At 36.6% G+C, this 23,402-nt stretch overlaps 3 protein-coding genes across 3 annotated transcripts in view; all 3 read left to right on the top strand.

Annotated features, from left to right (window-relative positions):
• Window positions 1-815, top strand: part of bptf (bromodomain PHD finger transcription factor) — a 45,052-nt gene extending 44,237 nt beyond the window's left edge. The window contains 1 exon segment of the mRNA XM_051103320.1: window positions 185-815. Coding sequence (XP_050959277.1) covers window positions 185-221 — 37 coding nt within the window. The 3' untranslated portion in view covers window positions 222-815.
• Window positions 816-2,707: 1,892 nt separating this feature from the next.
• On the top strand, window positions 2,708-8,339 carry kpna2 (karyopherin alpha 2 (RAG cohort 1, importin alpha 1)). Its single transcript, XM_051106833.1, has 11 exons — window positions 2,708-2,761; window positions 2,913-3,020; window positions 3,118-3,258; window positions 3,363-3,448; window positions 3,539-3,807; window positions 3,900-3,994; window positions 5,554-5,817; window positions 5,919-6,152; window positions 6,247-6,429; window positions 6,644-6,793; window positions 8,095-8,339. The coding sequence occupies exons 2-11, from the start codon at window positions 2,949-2,951 to the stop codon at window positions 8,182-8,184; spliced, it is 1,584 nt and encodes a 527-aa protein (XP_050962790.1). The 5' UTR covers window positions 2,708-2,761; window positions 2,913-2,948; the 3' UTR covers window positions 8,185-8,339.
• A 230-nt stretch (window positions 8,340-8,569) lies between these two features.
• Window positions 8,570-23,402, top strand: part of smurf2 (SMAD specific E3 ubiquitin protein ligase 2) — a 78,475-nt gene continuing 63,642 nt past the window's right edge. The window contains exon 1 of the mRNA XM_051105645.1: window positions 8,570-9,015. Within this exon, the coding sequence (XP_050961602.1) occupies window positions 8,964-9,015 (52 nt within the window). The 5' untranslated portion in view covers window positions 8,570-8,963. The remainder of the gene's footprint in view (window positions 9,016-23,402) is intronic.

Raw genomic sequence — 23,402 nt, 5'->3', positions numbered from 1 at the left:
AAAAAAAAAAACTAAAAGAAATATCTGAAGGCATTCCCGTTGTATTATGCCAACATGGCTGCCATTCCTTTCACCCCCGAGGCTATTTTTTTTCTATGTGCTGTAGATTTCATTTTCCACCTTGGTTTGTGAATGTTCAATAAAACCAAAGGGCTTTTAACCTCATTCTCTCTGTATTCTCTAGGTCTCATAACAACAAACTACAGTCATCAGCCTCATAGAATACAACCTAAATAAACTTTGAACATTTAATTCAAGATGGAACTCTGTCCCAGTCAGCCAGCACCGCACATAGCCACAGCGTTTGGTGGAATATCGGACATAAAAGCTGTGGGTTCGGATCAAGAATGGACGGTTTACATTTTTGATTGTTAAAGCAATGAGTTTTGACTGGGATGCTCTCCTATTGGAGTTCTTTATGGATTTAAATGCCTACAAAAATGTTTTTGTGAGTTTTTAAAACCCTCCGGAATCATGTTCGCATTTTCCAGGACAGCGGGAGTCTATCATGGGTGCCCCCTTTGTTTTTTTTGGTTTTTGTTTTCCCCCCTTCATATGATTCAGCATACTACTTCAGAAGTGGAATGTGGACGCAATCTGCTAATTGGTTTTTAAGCAATGGGGTTGATCGAGTTACCTAAACTAAGAAGTGTTGCTCTAAAAATGCATCGAGGACTGATGGAAGTGCTAGTCGAGAAGGTATCCTGTTTGTATAACTTGTCTTTTCTTTTTTTTTTTTTGTATTACAACTGAAGAAATATTGATGTATATGAAACAAATAAATGGAGGGGACAGGATTCTCTCTTCTACATTGATTAAGATGTCTCTATATTCTCTTCATTTGGAAATGAGTAGACCCCTAAACAATCTGGCGGATTTCATATTGGATTTCTTTTCGAAATTATGTTTGTAAATACATAAATGATCTAACACGATTCTTAATGTTCTGTGTAGATAGTTGTGTTAAAATGCACAAATAAACCACACATATTTTCTCATGTTTATAGTTAAGGATATACTAATGATGGTAAACTTTTTTGTGTTATATTTTTAAGTGCACTTTTCCCATCTTACAGAATTTGTATGGCAATAACCATGTTTTGTTCCTATCTCTGATCTTCATAGAATTACAATACTTCTATAAAGACTTTTTATTTCTCTTATTGTTTGTATACTTTGGATCATTTGTTTCGAGCCTACAATTCTACGCTTATACACTTACGATCTTCAAATCGTAGTCTTGCTTTAATGAATTAAAATTTGCATTAACAATTGGAAAGTTGTGTGTTACCATTAACCAGTTACTGAGTTGCTTTCACTATCAAACAAATAACTGCCTATTATAAATATAATTACACCAAAGCTGGATTATTTGAAGTTAAAGTTGTCCAAATGAAGTTCTTAGCTATGCATATTACTAATCAAAAATTAAGTTTTGATATATTTACGATAGAAAATGTACAATATATCCTCATGGAACATGATATTTACTTAATATCCTAATGATTTTTGGCATAAAAGAAAAGTCGATCATTTTAACCCATATGATGTATTTTCGGGTATTGCTACAAATATACCCCTGCTACTTATGACTAGTTTTATGGTCCAGGGTCACATATATACCTTCCTCCAACTGTTAATGTTGATTTTTTTCAGCACACAGTGGTACTGTAACACGTGGTTCCTATTATAAATATGACAAATACGCCAAAGAAGGATTATTTGATTTACAGATATGCTAAATCCTTTTTTCGAAGGGAATACATGATATATACCGTCCTCCAACTGTTAATGTTGACTTTTAGCACACAATGGATACTGTAACACGTGGTGTCAAACACTCTCTCTTCCGTATTTTTAAATCCATGGTGAAAGAATCACCATGGATTTAAAAATATGAGAAAGCCACGAATCGTTGCCGCTGACCAATCAGAATTAAACTTAGAGCTATTTCGCCCCGCCCCTTGTCACACGGACATTCCTTTTAACCAATATGCTTTCTACCTATTTATTTATGATTTTGATTTTAAATGCATTTTAACAGAAACGGGAGATTTAATAATCATAACAGCACATCTTTTAATAGCCTTTATACTGCTGCACCCTTACGAAAATTAACCATGGTTTCATTATAGTAAAAGTGTAGTAACCACGTTTTGTTTTGAGTTTTGAGTTTGTTTTTTTTGGCGCATTCACCATTTAGTTTTACTACAAATACCATGGTTAATTTGTGTTTGCCATGGTTTAACTATTATTTTATTCGTGGTTAATTTTCGTTTAAAGTCATGACTATGGCTAAGATGTATAATGAATGGAAAATACCGATTTGAAACCAATTCTCCAGTGTTAACTAAAAATATTTTAGGTAATTAGGTTTTATAAACAACTGTCATATTTATAGAGAATTTATTCAGTTGATTAAATGAAGAAAACGATCATATGGTGAAATATGAATATGTATTTAGCTATAATCTAAATATACAAATTTACATATAATTCAGAGTTTATACAAACGTGTTCATTTAAAGGTCATTTCTTTTTAAAGGATCAATTTTGAAGTTCATTCCCAGAAATCTTATTTCGCATTCTCGCCGAATCTCGCGTTAATACGTATGCTACGTCCCCACGCCAGCGGTGTGATTTTTCAAAACGGTCCAATAGGAAAATGCTTTTGCTCGAACGGACCAATGAGATTCTTCATAGCGCCAGTTTAAAGGTCTGTTTCATACGGCCACCGCCATAGTCGTTTGGTTAGGAAGCGGTAAGTTCCTGTTTTTAGGCGACTTATAATGTAGTTTTATTTGTATTAAAAAGCATGAATTTCTGATTTTTAACTATGAACTGGGTGTGATACAACTTATGTTAATTAATAACAATGTTAATATTTTCACGAACGTGTTTGTTTTTTTCAGGTTTCCATATAGTGTGATTCATCAAACGTCATAAAAATGTCTGCTGCCGCCGCTAATGAGAACAGTGCTCGACTCACTCAGTTCAAAAACAAAGGAAAAGATGCAACTGTAAGCATTTTTGCAAAATGTTACACGTAATATCGATTGTTTTCTTTCAAATGCGCCACAGTTCAGTTTATATAAACGTCAAAATGTTTTAACGTAGGAGCTGAGACGTCGAAGAATCGAAGTCAATGTTGAACTTCGTAAAGCGAAGAAAGACGAGCAGATTTTGAAAAGGAGAAATGTGAGCAGTCTACCGGACGAGGCCACCTCTCCTCTTCAAGAGAAAAGCCAGAACTGTCAGGTATGTACATGATCCATGTTCAGCTCGTGATCATTCGTTATTGATGAATATATACGTTATATGTAGGTATTACACGTCATAAGACATGTGTTGTGTTTGGTCAGGCTCAGCACTGGACGGTGGAGGAGATTGTAAATGGTGTGAACAGTACTAACTTGGAGACTCAGGTCCAAGCCACCCAGGCTGCCAGGTAATGCCTACATGATGGCATTTGCATGCAAAGAAATATGCTTTCATCTCAACTGGTTTACATATTATGATTTGTCCAAATGAAATACAGGAAGCTGCTGTCAAGAGAGAGGCATCCACCTATTGACCGTATCATCAGCGCTGGCCTGATCCCCAAGTTCGTGAGCTTCCTGAGCTTGGTAGAATCTCCTCCCATACAGTTTGAGGCAGCCTGGGCTCTGACTAATATTGCATCTGGAACATCTGACCAGACCAGCGCTGTGGTTCAGGGAGGGGCTGTTCCAGCATTCATCGGCCTCATCTCTTCACCGCATGCTCATATTAGTGAGCAGGCGGTATGGGCTCTCGGAAACATTGCTGGTGGGTGGTCAAAAGCACTTCTTTTCATTGAGATGTGTTGATTTCTGTTAACGTAGTAGTTTGAATTTATTTTTGCTCTTTTGTCTTTGTAGGTGACGGATCTGCATACAGAGATAAAGTCATTAAGCATGGTGCGATTGCCCCCCTCTTAGCTTTGCTGGCTGTTCCTGATTTCTCTGTGTTTCCTGTAAGTTAATTCTTATTATTTTAATGTCTTTTTTTTTTTTTTTAGATAATTATGAAATTGTGTATTTAATAATAATAATAATATGTGAAATTTATAGTGCTGTCAAACAATTGATCACATCCACAATATGTGTTTGTTTACATAATATATGTGTGTGTGCTTTGTATATTTATGTATATATAAATACACAAACGTGCATCAATATATTTAAGAAAAACTTTGTATATATATATATATGTATATGTGTATTAAGGTTTTGGATAAAAAAAAAAAGTGTAAATATTTTCAAAATATGTACTATGTGTATGTTTTTATATAGTAGACACATTTTATGTAAACACAAACTTTTGTTTTGGATGCAATTAATCGTTTGACAACTAAAAATTATTAGATAGATTTTTATTGAATTATATTTGTTAATATATTACACACATTTAGATGTTCATTTTAAAACATTTATTAGATATTTGTCAGTGCAAATAGCCTCATGGACAGTACACCGACATGTAGTGCCGTTGTGCTTCAGGTATCCGAGTTATTCGAGTCCCAACTCGCAAAACTTTCCCAACCCTGCGTCTCTCTTTCTCTCCCTCTCTCTTTCTCTTTCTCCCTCTCTCTTTCTCTCTCCCTCTCTCTCTCTCTCTCCCTCTCTCTCCCACACTTTCCATCTAAATACTTTCCTGTCCTAATAAAAAGGCAATAAAAAGTCTTATTGTCTTTCATGACCTAAAATATTGCTTAATGTTATTTAAAAAAAAAAAAAGATTTGTAATGTTTATTTGCGATATACTATCAAAAAAAATAGGTCGTTTAAATATTTTTCATTAAATTAGGTTTATTACATTTAAAATAAAAATTTAAAAAAAGTTTAAAATTTTGTTGTTGTTGTTGTTGTTGTTGTTATTATTAAATTAGAATATTTGCTAATCTGATTACCTTTAAGTAAAACTGACTTTTGAATTTACTCATAAGGGTGGTTTTATTGATTTCAAACTTGACAGACACACACAAACAAAAAAGCCCATGGCAATATGACAATTTTAATGTTTAATAAATGTAAATGTTTTCTTGTCACAGTAAGGTGAAAAATGATTTAATTATTGAATTTTAAAAATTAAATGTTTTAAATATTAATAATAAATTGTTCCTTGAGCAGCAAATCAGCATATTAGAATGATTTCTGAAGGATCATGTGACACTGAAGACTGGAGTAATGATGCTGAAAATTCAGCTTTGATCACATGAATAAATTACATTTTAAATGTATTCAAATCAAAACAGTTATTTTTAAAGTAAAAAATATTTGAAAATTTTACTGTTTTTGCTGTGCTTTGGATCAAATAAATACAGGCTTGGTGAGCAGAGGAGACTTCTTAAAAAGAATCATAGTGTTCAAAAACTTTTGACTGGTAGTGTGTTTACCTTTTTGTCCTGTTGTGTTTTGAGGTTCCGCCCTATTGGTTTTAAACTATTTAACTTGTAGTGATCATACTTCACCAGTAGGTGGCATCAAAGCTTAAGTAATTTTTCCTGACCAACCAGTCTTTCTTCTTCTGCAGTCTGGTTACCTGAGGAACGTCACCTGGACCCTGTCAAACCTGTGCCGCAATAAAAACCCTGCACCTCCTCTGGACGCCATCAAACAGATGCTGCCGACACTTATCCGCCTTCTGCATCATGATGACAAGGAGGTGCTGGCGGACACCTGCTGGGCGATCTCGTACCTTACCGACGGGCCCAATGAAAGGATCGAGGTTGTGGTGGAAACTGGCGTGGTTCCTCGACTGGTGCAGCTACTGGGATCAGGGGAGCTTTCCATTGTGGTAAGTTGGTGGAAAGTAGTGACGTACTCATTTCTTCTGTTTTAGATAATATATTATGTAATACTTTATTTAATGTTGTCCTTTTTCCTCTTTTCCCATAGACCCCTTCACTGCGTTCCATCGGTAACATCGTCACTGGTACAGATGAACAGACTCAGGCGGTGCTCAACGCTGGCGCTCTTTCCATGTTCCCTGCTCTGCTGCGCCACCATAAGAACAACATTCAAAAGGAGGCGTCCTGGACCCTGTCCAACATCACAGCTGGCAGGGACTATCAGATTCAGGAGGTCATCAATGCTGGCATTGTCCCTTACCTGGTGGAAGTTCTCAGACGGGTACGGTGCCACAAGCACACAGTAGATCACTTGTCTGTAAAGCGGTGTCTGTGAATTTATTTTAAATTCATTTTCCCTGTCATACTTGATGCAGGGTGACTACAAGACCCAGAAAGAGGCCGTATGGGCAGTGACCAACTACACCAGTGGAGGCACAGTCGAGCAAGTGATTTACCTTGTTCAGGCGAATGTACTAGAGCCCTTGCTGAACCTACTCTCCACTAAAGACAGCAAAACCATTCTTGTCATCTTGGATGCAATCACCAATATATATTTGGTATGACTCGTGTTGACATGAAATGAGATCACGCTATAGATCTTGAGACATGCATGCAGAATTGTTGACCTACATCTCAAATTCTGATGCATAACACTTTAATGTTTCACTTAAATATTCATAACAGTACTTTTATAACTTTAAGGAATTGTATTCTAAACCTTATTTTTTTAACCTTCAGAATCAAACCTGCCACTTATTTATTTATTTATAGGCTGGTGAAAAGATTGGTGAGGTCGATAAGCTGTCACTGATGATTGAGGAGTGTGGCGGCCTGGACAAAATCGAAGCTTTGCAGTCCCATGAAAATGAAATGGTTTATAAGGCCTCCCTCAACCTCATTGAAAAGTATTTCTCTGGAGAGGTCGGTTGAATGTTAAATCTCTAGTCATGCATTATCAGAATCTCTTTATTAACCAAGTGCAAAGAATGTGGCTGCCTATCTACCTATGTTTCCTCTACACTTCAAATTGCACTAATTGAAATTGCGAATTGAAAATACAGCTAATGGAAATGCGTCAATTTAGCAAAAACTATATTTTGCCAAAAAAAAAGTTGTTGTGTTTTTTTTTTTTTTTTTTTTTTTTTTTTTTTTTTTTTTTTTTTTGTTTATTTTGTTTTTGTCCCCCCACCCCACCCACCCCCCCAGCAATTTAAGAGGAATATTTCACAGAACTGCAATTGAAACATGTTTGTGTGGTGTCTCCCCACCCCCCCAGATTACTTCGTGTACAAAAGTCACATTATCATTCTTTACTGTACTATAACCTCCAGGAAACGCTTAATACGTGGCCACTCTGAAGTATGAGGGGCTTATTGTATTGTAAAAAAAATATTTTTTTTTACATAACATTGGTTAATGGAAATGCTGTTACTTCTAAATATTTTTAATAACATTTATAAAATATTGTTTTGCACAGATGTCATTTTGTGATTATTTTTTTTATCAAGATTTATAAAGTATCGCAAAAGTTTTGCACATCTGTAATGGAAACGCCATTTTGCTGTAATTTTTTTTTTTTTTTTTTTTTTTTTTAAATTGATGCTTATAAAATATTGCAAAGTTTTGTGAGAATCTGTAATGGAAAAGCTGTCATTTGGCAATATTTTTATCAAGATTTATAAAATATTGCAAAAGTTTTGCACAAATTTGTAACGGAAACGCCATTTCAAAGTTGTTGGTGTTTTTTTTTTTTTTGTTTTTTTTGTTTTTTTTCCCCTTTTGAATCAGCATTTATAAAATCACAGGTTTTATGGAAATGGTGGTTGTTGTGTGAAAAACCATTTTAATTTTCATCTATCTTTTACAGATCTATTTTTTCGAATTGCATGGAAAAAACACCTCATGCAAGCGTAAACTCTTGAGATATATGGGAGTTTTTGCTAAACTGACATGTTTCCATTAGGTGTATTTTCAATTCGCAATTCGAAACTCTCTCTCACACACACACACACACACACACACACACACACACACCTATGGACAATATTTTTAATTATATATTTTCATTTTAATTTGCATATTAATAATTTGCTGTATTATTTAACATAGTCTCTTGAAGTGTTGTTGTGTGTTTTTGGGGTTTTTTTTTATTTATTTATTTTTTATGTATACTTTATAGAAAACCTGCTATTTCTAAATTTCTTTCTATGTCCATCTTTCAGGAGGAAGAGGATGAATGCGTTGCCCCTGAAGCAACAACCGATGGCTATGCATTCCAGATCAATGAAAACCAAAGCACTTTCAACTTCTAAATCTCTAAACTGTGATATTTTTGTATGATTGTTCTGAACATTTCTGCACACCACTTGTCTTGTCCATGTTTGTCTTTGTGAGGACCTCATGCTCAGAGTTGTACATACGAATCTGTTTCGTTTTTATCTGTTGTAAATAAAATGGAAAAGAACAAGTTTGTTGTTTGTGTCTACCTTCTTTATCCAAGACTTAATAAAGGTCTAAATAAATATAAAGTAGAAATATGAGTAATTCCAGTAACTATATGTGTGTGTGTATGTGTTTATATATATATATATATATATATATGAATATGTATATAAATATGTATATAAGATCACAGAGCGCTATGAATAACAAATGAATGTGATGTCACTGTTTGGGCGGTTTTAGTGGCTCAGCAGATGCCAGACACCTTACAAACCACATTTCCTCAATTCAGTCGCCTGTAGCGATACAACTTTTCCCTCAAGGTCTCCTTGGAGTGGCAGCAGAAGCCGACCGCGGCTCGTTCGTGGAAAATGCGGAGAAGTTCGGGAGGTCTTTGTGAACGAATCTTTTGAGGGGACGTCGTGGATATACTTTCGCAGACGGTAGAAATACGAGGAGCGCGTTAAAGCCGCGGCGCGAGTGTGTATATGTATGTAGACATGGCAGGGCTGTGCACATCCGGGCCACAGGACCGTGACTCCATTATTTTCTGTTCACTGTGAAACTGGCGTTGAGGGCAACCAAAAGCAACTCCACAGCACATTCAGCTCGTTTTCTGTAATAATCAGCCGGGATAAGGGCCAAGGACATGTCTAATCAAGGAGTTAGAAGAAATGGACCCGTTAAGTTGCGTTTAACAGGTAAGGAATTTACGACATCGTACAGTTTCATCTGAAACTGGCTAGCTGGCTAACAGCTATTGCTGTAAGTCATTCTGGTTTCCAATCTTTACATGCGGGCTTGCGTTAATTCCCAGAAAATACGTGGTTATTTTTTGCTTTATGGCGAATGTACGATCGAAACTGGCGTTTTGTCGCTGCGTTCGAGCAGCGTTGCGTTCTTTAGCAGGCTGGGCAACGTCATAATGGAGCCTCAATGGAGCGCGAACGCAACAATTACATTTCTTTTGCGGTCATTGTTTACGTTTTCCAAGTTGCGTTGAGTATCGTTTACATGCTTATTAAAGCGAAAACACGCAGCTACTTCCTCGCTGATCTAGTGATTTTATAGAGTAGCGATGGGCGCTGCGAACAATATGGCTTATTGACATAAATTCTGTGAAGTAATTTACCAAACGCGCAAATTGAGCGCGTCCTTTTTACGTAGTTAATTGCGCCAAATGCAAAATGTGGGTTAAGAAATCGCATTGTGTTAATCACATTAATGCTACGCTGCAAGTGTTTAATCTCATCATTGTATTTGAAATGTTTGTACCATGTGGCATTGTAAACTATTACACTAATTACTAGTTAGCTGGGATTAACCAAATATAGTCGCGTTGTTGAAGATGAAGAGTAGGATAGATACTGGTAATATCGATTTTACACACACACACATAAAATGCCGATGTACTGCAGTGATAAAAATAACTTTGTGTTAGTATATTGATCGACAGTTGGTTTGACCGGTATTTTGTTTATATGTCGATACTGTAACTTAATCGGTTGTTGGTTTCTTAATATAGGTCTATTGATAAAGGCAACCCTGGACCACAAAACCAGTCATAAGGACTTATTTATACATAATAAATAAGTTTTCCACTGATGTATGGTTTGTTAGGACAGGACAATATTTGGCTGAGATACAACTATTTGGAAATCTGTAATCTGAGAGTGGAAAAAAATCAAATATTGAGAAATTCAACTTTAAAATTGTCCAAATGAAGTTCTTAGCAATGCATATTACTAATCAAAACTTAAGTTTTGATATATTTACAGTAGGAAATTTACAAAATATCTTCATGGAACATGGTCTTAATATCTTTTGGCATAAAAGAGAAATTTTGACCCATACAGTGTAATGTTGGCTATTCACAATTGGGTCACAAATGCTATTTTTTATTTATTTGTTTATTTTTTTGCAACCTTGTCCATTTTATAGCCAGAGTTATAGTTGCCATTTGTTTACAAATTGCAGTTGTTTACCTTTTTTACTTAAAATTAAAATATCCATAATGTGTATGCTTTTGTTGGTATACTCGTAACAACTTTAGTTATTGTTGTCAAAAAGTAGTAAAATAATTAAAAACTGGTGTCTAGTATTTTGAAAGTAAAATCTTTGAATTTGGTATTTTTGTAACAAAAATTACTGTCAAACGAATTTGTGAGGACTATGAATCTTTACAATAATAGCAACTGAACTGTACTGTAAAAATATATAAATATTAAAGATGTTTAAATGTTTTAACAACCAATAAATATGTTTTTTCATGTTTAATTTCTAATTATTGTTTTATTACTATTATTTAAACTAATACATAGCTTAAACATTTGAGTGCACAAATAAAATACTGTGGATATTTTAATAACAATCTCCAATATTTATTCATGTTTATTCAGCCTGTGAGTCTTAAATGTTACTCATATCTTGCTTCAGGATGAATGGCTGTTGCATAAAAGATGACTAATTTATGCAAACAATAAGTAAGTTGTGTTTCCTGTGAGCATTGCTGTTTCCTGTTGAACTTTTAGTTGCGTTGTTGGTTGATGTTCTTTAAAGACCCACCAAATGGCGCTGAAACCCGATGCTGAAGAACGAAAAACGTGAACATCGATTAAAAAAAATATTGGTCAAACCAATGATTGTCTCTATAAAAGTTTCTGTTGTGACCTCAGGGATTGCTTTCCACAATGAAGCATACCGTGCAGTGAAATCAACCTCCAAGTATGCAGCAGGATGTTGTAGTATTCATCATGACCCAGCAGTGCGGTTGTGGGAGGAAGCAGCAGTCTGTGAGACTGGGAGATTCGTCTGTGGGGCTCAGGAGATGTCTGGCTCTCGCATATAGAAAGAGCTCATTTTCCTCCCTGGTTGCTGTTGCACCCTTAAATGAGCTATTTTCACTGCGCCGTGGGTTGGAATGAGGATAAAACTTTTACAATGACTGACCTGCTGCCATCTCGCAGCTTCCCACCGGTTCCCAGTGCTGCACTATATAAGAGATTAACCTAGTTGCACCATAGTGCAACTCGGTTTTCTGGAATCAAGGCGTCCTGATTGGTTGAAAGCATTTTAATGTCTCTCTGATGTTTTGTTAGTATTAAAACATGTTCACAATGGCTGTTGTACACATGCACTGAGGAAAATTTGGTGTAGTTCACTTGAAAATTGCTATTACGTTTCATGTGAAAAATCCATTACTTATAAAACATACTCCAATAACAATTTCAGATAACCTTTTTTTATAATTCATAGTTTTTTAATGTCCAGTGCAAGCCATTTAACCGAAGAAAAATGACTGTAATGCACAGCTTCTTCAGGCTAATTGCTTTAATGAAATATTATTGCCGAATTATTGCGATAATTGTGATTCCTAGTGATCTTACACCCTTCATCACTTTGTACAATTTTGTCATTATGCTTTATTAAAAAGACCGTTGACCCAAAAATCTAAATTCATTTATTCACCCTCACGTCTTTCCAAAGACGTGGAACGCAAAAGGAGAACCTCAAGCTCCAAAAATCACAAAAATCTCCATAGTGCACCACAAACGTAACTTGTGTGTTGTATTTCAAGTCTTCTGAAACCATACAATAGTGATTATTCACTGTATGTGTTGCTTAACAGCCATTCAGTTGGAATATAAAGGAGCAGATCGCTATAAATATCTCCTTTTGTATTCCACGAAAGAAAGTCGTACAGGTTTGAAAGACACAGGGTGAATGTCAGAATTGTCATTTTGGGTAAACTAAATCTTTGTTTGCTGTCTCGTAGAGTTCAACCAGTTCTTTTCTGAACTGCACTTTTAAAAATAAAGGCACAAAGTTGTTTTGAAGTGATTTTTGGTTCCTTTCAGTGAAAAGTTCTTAAACGAACCTAAAGAAAATCTAAAGAAGCTTTTCTGCATTTGAAAGGTTCCGTGGATGTTCAACGTTCTTAACGGAATCATCGATGGCAATAAAGAACCTTTATTTTTAAGAGTGTAGGTGAACATGAAGAGGATCCCATGCTCTCTGAGCCATCTTGGTCTTGTTACTGCTAACAGATGACAGCATTTCTGCTGTAATCCTTTAGGTCACTTGTATTTAGTTTGAGCGGTTTTGATGCAAACAGCTAAACAAACACGAGTGGACGTTGACGCGGATGACAGCGGCCATGTTTGATGTGCCTCCAGGATCAGCGCTCTGGCAAATTCCAAGTCTTTCCACTCGTCGCGAGCAGCCAAATTAAATATTTAAGCTTGCGCTGTGTCTGATGGAATGAGGTAGAGACGAGAGGACAATTAGAGCTGTAGTCTTATGTTTACTGCAGCAGACTACTGTTCAGCGTCTGTTTCTCATGGCTATAAGCTGATATCATTGCTTGGTAATTCATAAGCATACGGGTCTCAAGTATTACTGTAGTAGGATGTAATGGCGGCACAGGACTTCGCAGACTCGGGGCGTTTTGTGGTGGTGAGTGGCATTTGTGGAATGCAAAATCACTGAGGAAATCAAAAAGACTCCCCTTACTCTTTAAAAAGATTGCTTGTGTGTGATACAGATTCATCATTGGTTTGATCTGTATTTTGGGTGTTTTTTAGGTCTAGTCCAATTTTACTGCCACTTCCTTTAGGAGAAACCTTGGTTAGTTCACTTGGTTAGATCTTCATTCATCTTCAGAACATATATTAAGATATTTTTGATGAAATCCAAGAGCTTTTTGACCCTGCATAGACAGCAACACAACTGACATGTTCAAGGTTCAGAAAGGTAGTAAAAACATTGAAACAGTCCATGTGACATCAGTGGTTCAGTCGTAATTTTGTAAAGCTACGCGAATAGTTTTTGTGCACAAAGACAACAACAATAATGACTTTATTTAGTAATCTCTTCCTTGTCAGTCTTTGATGTGTCTTCACAAAAGCACACAAAGCAGAGAAGAAATTGTTGAATAAAGTCATAATTTTTGTCTCAGTTGCATTGCTGTGTATGTAGGGTCAGAAAACATCTTAATTTGTGCTCTGAGGACGATGAAGGTCTTATGGGTTTGGAACGACATGAGGATGAGTAATTAATGACAGATTTTTAATTTTGGGGTAACTATGCCTTTAAGTGTCTTGCACCATGGCGGTTGTAATCTCAGGATCTCTGCTTTAGTTCTTCAGTTAAATGTACTTGCGATTGCAGCATTTGCATTTGCATAACTAGTTACTTGACATTTAGCTACTGACAATACCGGTGAATCTCACAAAGCCTGTCCAAATTAAGTCTATAAGGAATTGTCTTGTGCTTAAAGGTATTGAAGCATTTTAGATACTTGACACATTTTAGCTAATGCTTTCTCTAGTATAATGTAAAAACCAGTCATAAGTTGCACAGCTATATTTGTAGCGATAGCCAACAATACATTGTATAGGTTAAAATGATCGATTTTTCTTTTATGCCAAAAATCATTAGGATATTAAGTAAAGATCATGGTTCATTAATTTCCTACTGTAAATATACCAAAACTTAATTTTTGAGTAGTTACATGCATTGCTAAGAACTTTATTTGGACAACTTTAAAGTCAATTTTCTCAATATTTTTTTTTTTTTTTTTTTTGCACCCTCAGATTCCAGATTTTCAAATAGTTGCATCTCAGCCAAATATTGTCCTATCATAACAAACCTCTGCAATCAATGAAAAGCTTATTTGAATAAATCTGATGTATAAATCTAAATTTTCAACAATTGACCATTATGACTGTTTTTGTGGTCCAGGGTCACAAATAAATAGAGGGGATGGATTGATCTTAAAATGTTATTATATTCGGTATGTTTTTGGATTATTACATTGTGGCTTTCTATTATGTTAAATGTTTATTATTACCTATTTTATTCTCAGAAACTGCTAAAAATGTCCATTTAATAGCGCTATCAGTAATGGTATTGATGTGATTTGTCTTTAAATGTACTTAGTATCAGGTTGAAATCAACGTAAATCACCCATCCCTGAAAAATCATTATTACATTATGTAAACAAGTTAATATATTATTTAAATAATTGCATACATGCTTAAGTCTTTTTTGTTTCGTTGTTAAAGAATCAACAATGACAATAATAGGAATTACACAAATTCTGCATGCATTATAGTAACAAGAATTTGTGGGGAACGTGTTTAATTGTCATGAAAATAATTTTAAAATATATAAATCACAATGGTCTTAATGAATAGGCTTATATATATTTGTACTTTTAAAAAAAAAAATCCTTATATATAATTTTTTTTTATTTTTTTATAAAAGTCTGAAGATACAGTCTTTTTGCAGTAGGGAAGGACTTCATGAAAAGTTGTCTCATCCACAGAGCTGAGAATCCCGTGTGTGTAATTCCCTAGAGTTTTCCATCACTTCTTTATACATTCAACGTGACTAGTTTCTGCCAGGGAAATGCCCTTCATCTCACTGTGAGCAGCGTTGTCATTCAGAGGTTTGTTGTGTGACTCACCGCGTGGTTTGGCATCTCCTTGTCCTTTCCCTCTCTGTTTCACTTTATGCCTCTATTCAGTCATGTGTCACATTCATAGTCATCCGGACATGATTTAGCATAAATAGCGTCCTTGTAGTGTTATTCTCAGACTTTACAGAAAGCCTATAGGACGCCTAGAGTTTTTAGATTATAAAATATTTATTTTCTTAACACGCGGTCGTCACTGTGCGTGTTATTCCGATAACAAAACATTTGGTTTTGTAATCTTTAATCAAAATGTAATTACTTGCTTCACCTTTGAAACAACTTTCTTTGTTGGCTGACATCATCAAGTCCTCTTGTTTTTCAGCCCGTCCCTCAGTCAAATCCTGCACAACAAATCCTGTTTTCCTCATGTTTCTCTCAGAAATGCGTCATATTGCTGGAGTGAATTGGGTTATGTTGACTGTAAGCATGCCATGCAATCTTGATCCAATATGAAATTCTTATCCATAGCTGGGGTTCAAGTACAGAAAATCCAGAGCGGAGTGTTTATTTGTCAGCATCAGACTGCTTGTCTAATTGTGATGTAATAGTTAATGGAATGCGGTGGAAGTCATTTCAGCCATGTGGGTCTCCAGACGGAGCGGCTGGTAAAAACACCATGTTTAGCTACATATGGCTGTCGACTCGGCTGCCAAATTTCCGACTTGCATTCTAGCGGAGTTTAAAGGGCAGGAGGGGAAAAAACCCAACAAATCGAAAGCAGGCGAAAAGAAAGTGCAATAATTGCACGCCATTTGTAAACGTTTTCCTTCTCCGACTGAGAGCCTTCGAATGATTGAAATTGTTCCACCAATTAATAGACTGGGACTGGATTTCCTGTTGGTTCAGCTGCTCTGCTGCAAGGCAGAGGCCGAGACGGTTGTGCTTACAAGCCATTGCGTCTGAACTCCAACGGCCAGATAAGCAGGACAGCTGCGACAAAAACGCAGACGCAGGCTGTTTAAATAACAACCCGACTGCACTGACCGCTGCGCTGTGCAATAGTTCACACCAGGTGTGAAGATGTGAGAAGCATTTAGGTGTGTTTTTCACGTCTCGGAGCAATAATGCTGTCTGTTTTTTCTTTTTTTTTTTTTTTTTTTTAAATCTTGATTGACCAGATTGGACTGGGGGAAATGTGATCCAGGATCAGGAACTGGCTTGTGGTCCGATGCCAGCTGAGACAAGTCTGAGTATGACTTCCACCGCACGTCTGGCTGAAAACGAAAACATTTGGCTAGACATTCCTCATTAGCACTCTTTAATTCTGTAGATCAGGAACAGCTTTCAAGACGTTTCACACGGGTTTGTGGTCAGGCGGGACGATTCTTAATGGTAAACATTTGTGTGGAAAACATATATATCTGCACACAGGGACTGTGTAAAATGCACAGGGCCTGGGTTTTATTTATAGGCTATAGGCCTATTTTTTTTCTCTTTCTGGTCTCTCTCCCTGGTTGTTTGTGTCAGTATTTTGGAGAAGAGCGGTCCAGCTTGTGTAGAAAGCTTTAATGGTGTGTTCACACTTGTAGTTAGGTTTGTTTTGTTAGTTTGATCTGGAACAAAAAGGAAAATGATATATTTGGTCCTGATCCACTTAGCATTCACATTGGCATTTTTGAGTGTGTTCACACTTGTCATGTCCACTTCAATTAAAATGAACTCTGGTGCGATTGCTCTGTTAGCGCGGTTCATTTGAGTAAGTGTGAACGCTGCCATCCGAACCCTAGTGTGCACCAAATGAACTCTGGTGCAGTTTGAATGAAATATGAACGCAACACGGACCAAATACTTCTAAATGAACCAAAAACAGGAAGCGATGACAAGATGCAACGCTATGCGACATGATTTCACGAAGGGAACAAGAGGTCTATCCAAAAGAACCTAAAGATACCGAAACTAAAGGCATTGTGATACATTCACAACCTGATTGGTCGGGCTGAATGACGTGTATTTTGTGACTGAACTCACCAAACACTCCAAACAAAAGGAAAAGGTGCGTTCGAATTAAAGCGACTTTAAGTCTAATACACCTAATGCCATCTGCTGGACTAAGCGTGCTCATTGTTGCGTGTATATGATTTATGAACTAACAAAGAGCTCATAAAAGGCACTTTATCTGCTTGTTGCTCCACGTTTGCCCTCTGCTCATTTTGTTTTGGATACACCCTTCGTTAAATCGCGTCGCATCTTGTCATTACTTCCTGTTTTTGGTTATTGTAGAAGCATTTGTCCATATTGCATTCAGATTTCATTCGAACCACACCAGAGTTCGTTTGGAAGCAGACCGAGACCAATTTTTTTAGTGATCTTGGTCGACTTGCTTGGTGCGCACCCGGGTTCAAATGGCAGCGTTCACTCTTACTCAAATTAACCTCACTAACAGAGCAATTGCACCAGAGTTCATTTGAATTGAACTAAACATGACAAGTGTGAACACATTCTACACTGTAAAAAACAATTTGTTGAGTCAACTTAAAATAATTTGTAACCTGGCTGCCTTAAAATTTGAAGTTCAGTCAACTCAAAAAACATTTATTCAACTTGAAATGTTAAATTATACTAAGTGACAACTTAGATATTTGAGTTGAATCAACTTAAAATTTGAAGGCAGCTGGGTTACTTACCCATCTGTTAAGTTAAGCAAACACAAATATCTAAGTTGTTACTTAGTACAACTTAACATTTCAAGTTGACTAAACTTATTTTAGTTGACTGAACTTAAAATTTTAAGGCAGCAGGGTAACACATTATTTTAAGCGGACTCAACAAATTGTGTTTTTTATTTTTTACAGTGTAAGTCACTTTCTTGTCAATACAATATATTCATTATATGTTTTAGCTTTTCATTTTATTTGTGCAAATTATAGCTTGCTTCCTAAAGTGGTAGAAATTTTGCCAAATTCAATCTGTGGATGACAAATTTCCTAGAGCAACCCAGTTCAATCCCACTTTGAATTTTCTGAAAATTGTGCATGAAAGTGTTGTATATTATATAGGGACTTAATTTTTTTTTTTTTTTTTTTTTTTTTTTCAATTTGTAATTTTTCTGGATTCATTTTTTTTTTTCTGTTAAAATTTTCTAGACTCTGTTTTAATGGTTAATAAAAATATTAATTAAAGAAACAAGTCTAATTTATTGAAATTATGAAACATACACAATTTAACAGCAATTTATTAAACGTTAAACAAAACAGGCCCTGTGAAATTTTTATTTTTTCTCAAATTCAGTTTAATTTTTACCAAATTCTTCGTTTTTCTGCGTTTTCATTAAACTTTAATTGGACAAGCTTTTAATAATTAATTGATTTTATAAAGATTTTTTTTTTAAATGTCGTATTTACATTTTTCTGCTAAATAAATTCTGGTAAATAGTCCTTAAAAAAACAGTTTGAAAAGTAATTGTAGCAGTAGTAGTAGTATTATGCAAATTCCATGACATTCCATGTTATACAGTAAATTCCATTTTTATGACTGGATTTCACAATTTTGTCTGCATTTTATGCATTGTGGAAATCATAGGACCCAAATTATATATAGTTTTTAGGCTTAACTTTGTATTCATGTTTGATTTTAGATGCCTTAATAAAGTTCTGTTTTTCTATTGATGGTGTAGTTTAATTAATATTCTGTTAATTTTCCATATTGTTTGTATAAGTGTAATCTAATAGCCTATTGTGAATGAAATAAATATATTTTATGTGCTTCCTTCAGTTTTACTCTCACTATTGATCATTATAACGCCATGAACGTGATTCTGGACTTTAGTAGGTCCAGAATAGCAGAGCAGAGCGGAGCAGGTGTCCGGCCCTCAGTCTAATGTGAGTTTAACACCCGTGCTTTAAACCATGATGTCATGAAATGTCATGCCAACTATTATAAGCACACTTAATCTAATTGTCTGTGTTTGACAGCAGAGTTGTGACCTCTGCCTGATCCTTTAACATGCTTACCTCAACTAAATGTCTGTTTCTCATCTTCTATTAAGACCTACTGCTGTGTTGGGGGTCACATTAGTGATTTGTTAGATAATATTGGCCTAATTTCCTACTTCAACCTTTCGGGAATTCAATTTGAAATCGTATTGGATATTAAGGACTTGTTTTTGGAGGATGTCATGATTTAAGTTTCTTTTCTTAGCCCACTAACAAATTGTTGTTTTTGTTTTGGGAATTATTTGCAAGTTGTTTCCTTCAAGCACAGTGTATTTCCTTATTCTACTTAATCTAGACAGGTTTTGTGAGTTCCACCCATGTCGAAAGTAGTTAAATGTCAATGTTTTGTTTAGTTATGTTTCAGTTTAGTTATGTTTCAATATCTTATACAGGTTCTCAACTCGGTTTATCTTGATGTAAGGTATTTTTAGCTTGAAAACAAGGCAAAAATACTCATGAAGAAAAAGTTTCAGTTTAGTTGTTGGGTGAGTCAACCATTGTGTCCCATCCATAGTGTGGTTATTGGCCAATGCTGACCAAATATTGGTCATTTGCGCTTGATATGATGATCTACTGGTCGTTTATTGGATTCAGCAGGATCTTGTGTGGTTACTGGCCAACGCTGACCAAATATTGGTCGTTTGCGCTTGATATGATGATCTACTGGTCATTTATTGGATTCAGCAGGATCTTGTGTGGTTATTGGCCAATGCTGACCAAATATTGGTCATGTATGGTCGATATGATGATCTACTGGTCATTTATTGGATTCAGCAGGATCTTGTGTGGTTATTGGCCAACGCTGACCAAATATTGGTCATTTGCGCTTGATATGATGATCTACTGGTCGTTTATTGGATTCAGCAGGATCTTGTGTGGTTACTGGCCAACGCTGACCAACTATTGGTCGCTTGTGGTCGATATGATGATCTACTGGTCATTTATTGGGTTCAGCAGGATCTTGTGTGGTTATTGGCCAATGCTGACCAACTATTGGTCGCTTGTGGTCGATATGATGATCTACTGGTCATTTATTGGATTCAGCAGGATCTTGTGTGGTTATTGGCCAATGCTGACCAACTATTGGTCGCTTGTGGTCGATATGATGATCTACTGGTCATTTATTGGATTCAGCAGGATCTTGTGTGGTTATTGGCCAATGCTGACCAACTATTGGTCGCTTGTGGTCGATATGATGATCTACTGGTCGTTTATTGGGTTCAGCAGGATCTTGTGTGGTTATTGGCCAATGCTGACCAACTATTGGTCGCTTGTGGTCGATATGATGATCTACTGGTCATTTATTGGATTCAGCAGGATCTTGTGTGGTTATTGGCCAACGCTGACCAAATATTGGTCGTTTGCGCTTGATATGATGATCTACTGGTCATTTATTGGATTCAGCAGGATCTTGTGTGGTTATTGGCCATGACCAAATATTGGTCGCTTGGATCTTCTTGTGTGGTTATTGGCCAATGCTGACCAACTATTGGTCGCTTGTGGTCGATATGATGATCTACTGGTCGTTTATTGGGTTCAGCAGGATCTTGTGTGGTTATTGGCCAATGCTGACCAACTATTGGTCGCTTGTGGTCGATATGATGATCTACTGGTCATTTATTGGGTTCAGCAGGATCTTGTGTGGTTACTGGCCAACGCTGACCAAATATTGGTCGTTTGCACTTGATAGGACCAACTATTGGTCGCTTGTGGTCGATATGATGATCTACTGGTCATTTATTGGGTTCAGCAGGATCTTGTGTGGTTACTGGCCAACGCTGACCAAATATTGGTCGCTTGCGCTTGATATGATGATCTACTGGTCATTTATTGGATTCAGCAGGATCTTGTGTGGTTACTGGCCAACGCTGACCAAATATTGGTCATTTATGGTCGATATGATGATCTACTGGTCATTTATTGGATTCAGCAGGATCTTGTGTGGTTACTGGCCAACGCTGACCAAGTATTGGTCGCTTGCGCTTGATATGATGATCTACTGGTCATTTATTGGGTTCAGCAGGATCTTGTGTGGTTATTGGCCAACGCTGACCAAATATTGGTCATGTATGGTCGATATGATGATCTACTGGTCGTTTATTGGATTCAGCAGGATCTTGTGTGGTTACTGGCCAACGCTGACCAAATATTGGTCGTTTGCGCTTGATATGATGATCTACTGGTCATTTATTGGATTCAGCAGGATCTTGTGTGGTTATTGGCCAACGCTGACCAAATATTGGTCATGTATGGTCGATATGATGATCTACTGGTCATTTATTGGATTCAGCAGGATCTTGTGTGGTTATTGGCCAACGTTGACCAAATATTGGTCGTTTGCGCTCGATATGATGATCTACTGGTCATTTATTGGGTTCAGCAGGATCTTGTGTGGTTATTGGCCAACACTGACCAAATATTGGTCGTTTGCGCTCGATATGATGATCTACTGGTCATTTATTGAGTTCAGCAGGATCTTGTGTGGTTACTGGCCAACGCTGACCAAATATTGGTCATATATGGTCGATATGATGATCTACTGGTCGTTTATTGCATTCAGCAGGATCTTGTGTGGTTATTGGCCAATGCTGACCAAATATTGGTCGTTTGCGCTTGATATGATGATCTACTGGTCATTTATTGGATTCAGCAGGATCTTGTGTGGTTACTGGCCAACGCTGACCAAATATTGGTCGTTTGCGCTTGATATGATGATCTACTGGTCATTTATTGGATTCAGCAGGATCTTGTGTGGTTATTGGCCAACGCTGACCAAATATTGGTCATGTATGGTCGATATGATGATCTACTGGTCATTTATTGGATTCAGCAGGATCTTGTGTGGTTATTGGCCAATGCTGACCAAATATCGGTCATTTATGGTCGATATGATGATCTACTGGTCATTTATTGGATTCAGCAGGATCTTGTGTGGTTATTGGCCAACGTTGACCAAATATTGGTCGTTTGCGCTCGATATGATGATCTACTGGTCATTTATTGGGTTCAGCAGGATCTTGTGTGGTTATTGGCCAACACTGACCAAATATTGGTCGTTTGCGCTCGATATGATGATCTACTGGTCATTTATTGAGTTCAGCAGGATCTTGTGTGGTTACTGGCCAACGCTGACCAAATATTGGTCATATATGGTCGATATGATGATCTACTGGTCGTTTATTGCATTCAGCAGGATCTTGTGTGGTTATTGGCCAGCGCTGACCAAATATTGGTCGTTTGCGGTCGATACAGTGTTCTCTACTGGTGGTTCATTGGATTCAGTGGATCTTTAAGAGCAGCGCTGTTTATCGTAGACGACACTGATGGATTGTTAGAAAAATTAACTCGGCTAAACTACATGCTGTTTATGGCTGATTCAGATGGGAAAGTACTGCTGTGTTGATCAGATAGAGGCAGTTAATGGTTTACAGTTGGGAAAGCATGCCAGGGTTGCTCTCTAACGGAATTAAATTGATAAATGACAATAGACTAAAATGCACATCTTCATTTGACGAACAGGAGATTTTATTAACCCTTCCGTGCTAGAAGATCCAACTTAAACTGTGTTTGAAACAAATAAGTGGCAAGTAACGCATTGAAATAAATGTAAAATATTGAAACAGTATTACCTTGTAAAACACCCCAATAACTCTGTTTTATTATGACTTTGAAAAATTATTTTTCACATTGTAGTTGTTTTAGAATATGTGAGCTGTTTTGTGGTCAAGCTTTTTTAGATTTCTAGCCAATTAGTTGTTTTTGTTATTAACATAATTTACATAAATCACAAAGTTTTCTGCTCTCTTGAACTTCTCACTTCAGCGGCACCTAAGCAGATCAGACGTGAACTCTGTTCACACGTAGATTCGGGGTCCGTCTGCAGAGCTGCACACAGCGGCGGTCCCGTTCAGGAACAGATCTTAATGTTTACCTGTAGCAGCTCCAAGTGCACCTAGGCAGTCGTCCAGGCTTCCTGAGGTCTGCGTTGTTTAGTCTGAGCCCACTACCCCAGACCTTCCTCCACCGCTTCACGACGTCTGCTTCTAGTGGGTTTTCCTTTTTGCCAAAGTGTTAAAGGTCTGGGTTATATGACCCGGATCTTTGAGTTTCCCTTCCAGATTTTGGAGCCACATACCTCAGGAGAAGAGATACGCTGTCTTGTTGTTGTAGCTGATGAGTTGTCTCATTTCTGATTTTCATGACGTGAATATGAGAAGATAGCTACACCTTTTGCGCTTCCAAGAATGATCTAAAGCATTTATTAATGCCATGGCGGCAGCCAAAGGGCACTGCCGTGGGTTGGGTGGATTTAGTGTTCAATTTGATGAAATCCTTCCTGCTGTGATTAGATGAAACATCCCACATACCATCATTAATTTAGATCATCAGGTTAATCATAAGGTAACTATACTTAAACTTTCATTCAACCTGAAAGTGAACAATCAGGCAGATATTTGTTTTCATATTTTCTTGTGTACTCCTCCCAAAATGTTTTGGTTCAGTGAAATCTTGTTCCTGGAGGTTTAGTTTGTCCTAAAGTGTAAATGTTACCATTTAAAACGATTTGTGTGGTTAGTTTTTTTGCTGAAAGCAGCCACATGCTTGTCAGTTGTTGTTGTTGTTGTTGTTGTTGTTGTTTTTTTTTCCATCAAGTTGGAGCAACGTTAACTTTTATTTT

This window comes from Labeo rohita, chromosome 3 (genome assembly GCF_022985175.1).
Source record: "Labeo rohita strain BAU-BD-2019 chromosome 3, IGBB_LRoh.1.0, whole genome shotgun sequence".
In the NCBI taxonomy this organism is placed as follows: Eukaryota; Metazoa; Chordata; class Actinopteri; order Cypriniformes; family Cyprinidae; genus Labeo; species Labeo rohita.
The sequence above is the reverse complement of the archived record's forward strand: the minus strand, read 5'-3'. Positions and strand labels throughout refer to the sequence as shown.

What these genes read in the sequence shown, in the direction of transcription:
- kpna2 (XM_051106833.1), top strand. Translation starts at nt 2,949, where the DNA reads ATGTCTGCTGCCGCCGCTAATGAGAACAGTGCTCGACTCACTCAGTTC. An exon ending in GGCTCTCGGAAACATTGCTG is followed by an intron (nt 3,808 to 3,899) that starts GTGGGTGGTCAA and finishes TTGTCTTTGTAG; the next exon opens with GTGACGGATCTGCATACAGA. An exon ending in CAGGGGAGCTTTCCATTGTG is followed by an intron (nt 5,818 to 5,918) that starts GTAAGTTGGTGG and finishes CTTTTCCCATAG; the next exon opens with ACCCCTTCACTGCGTTCCAT.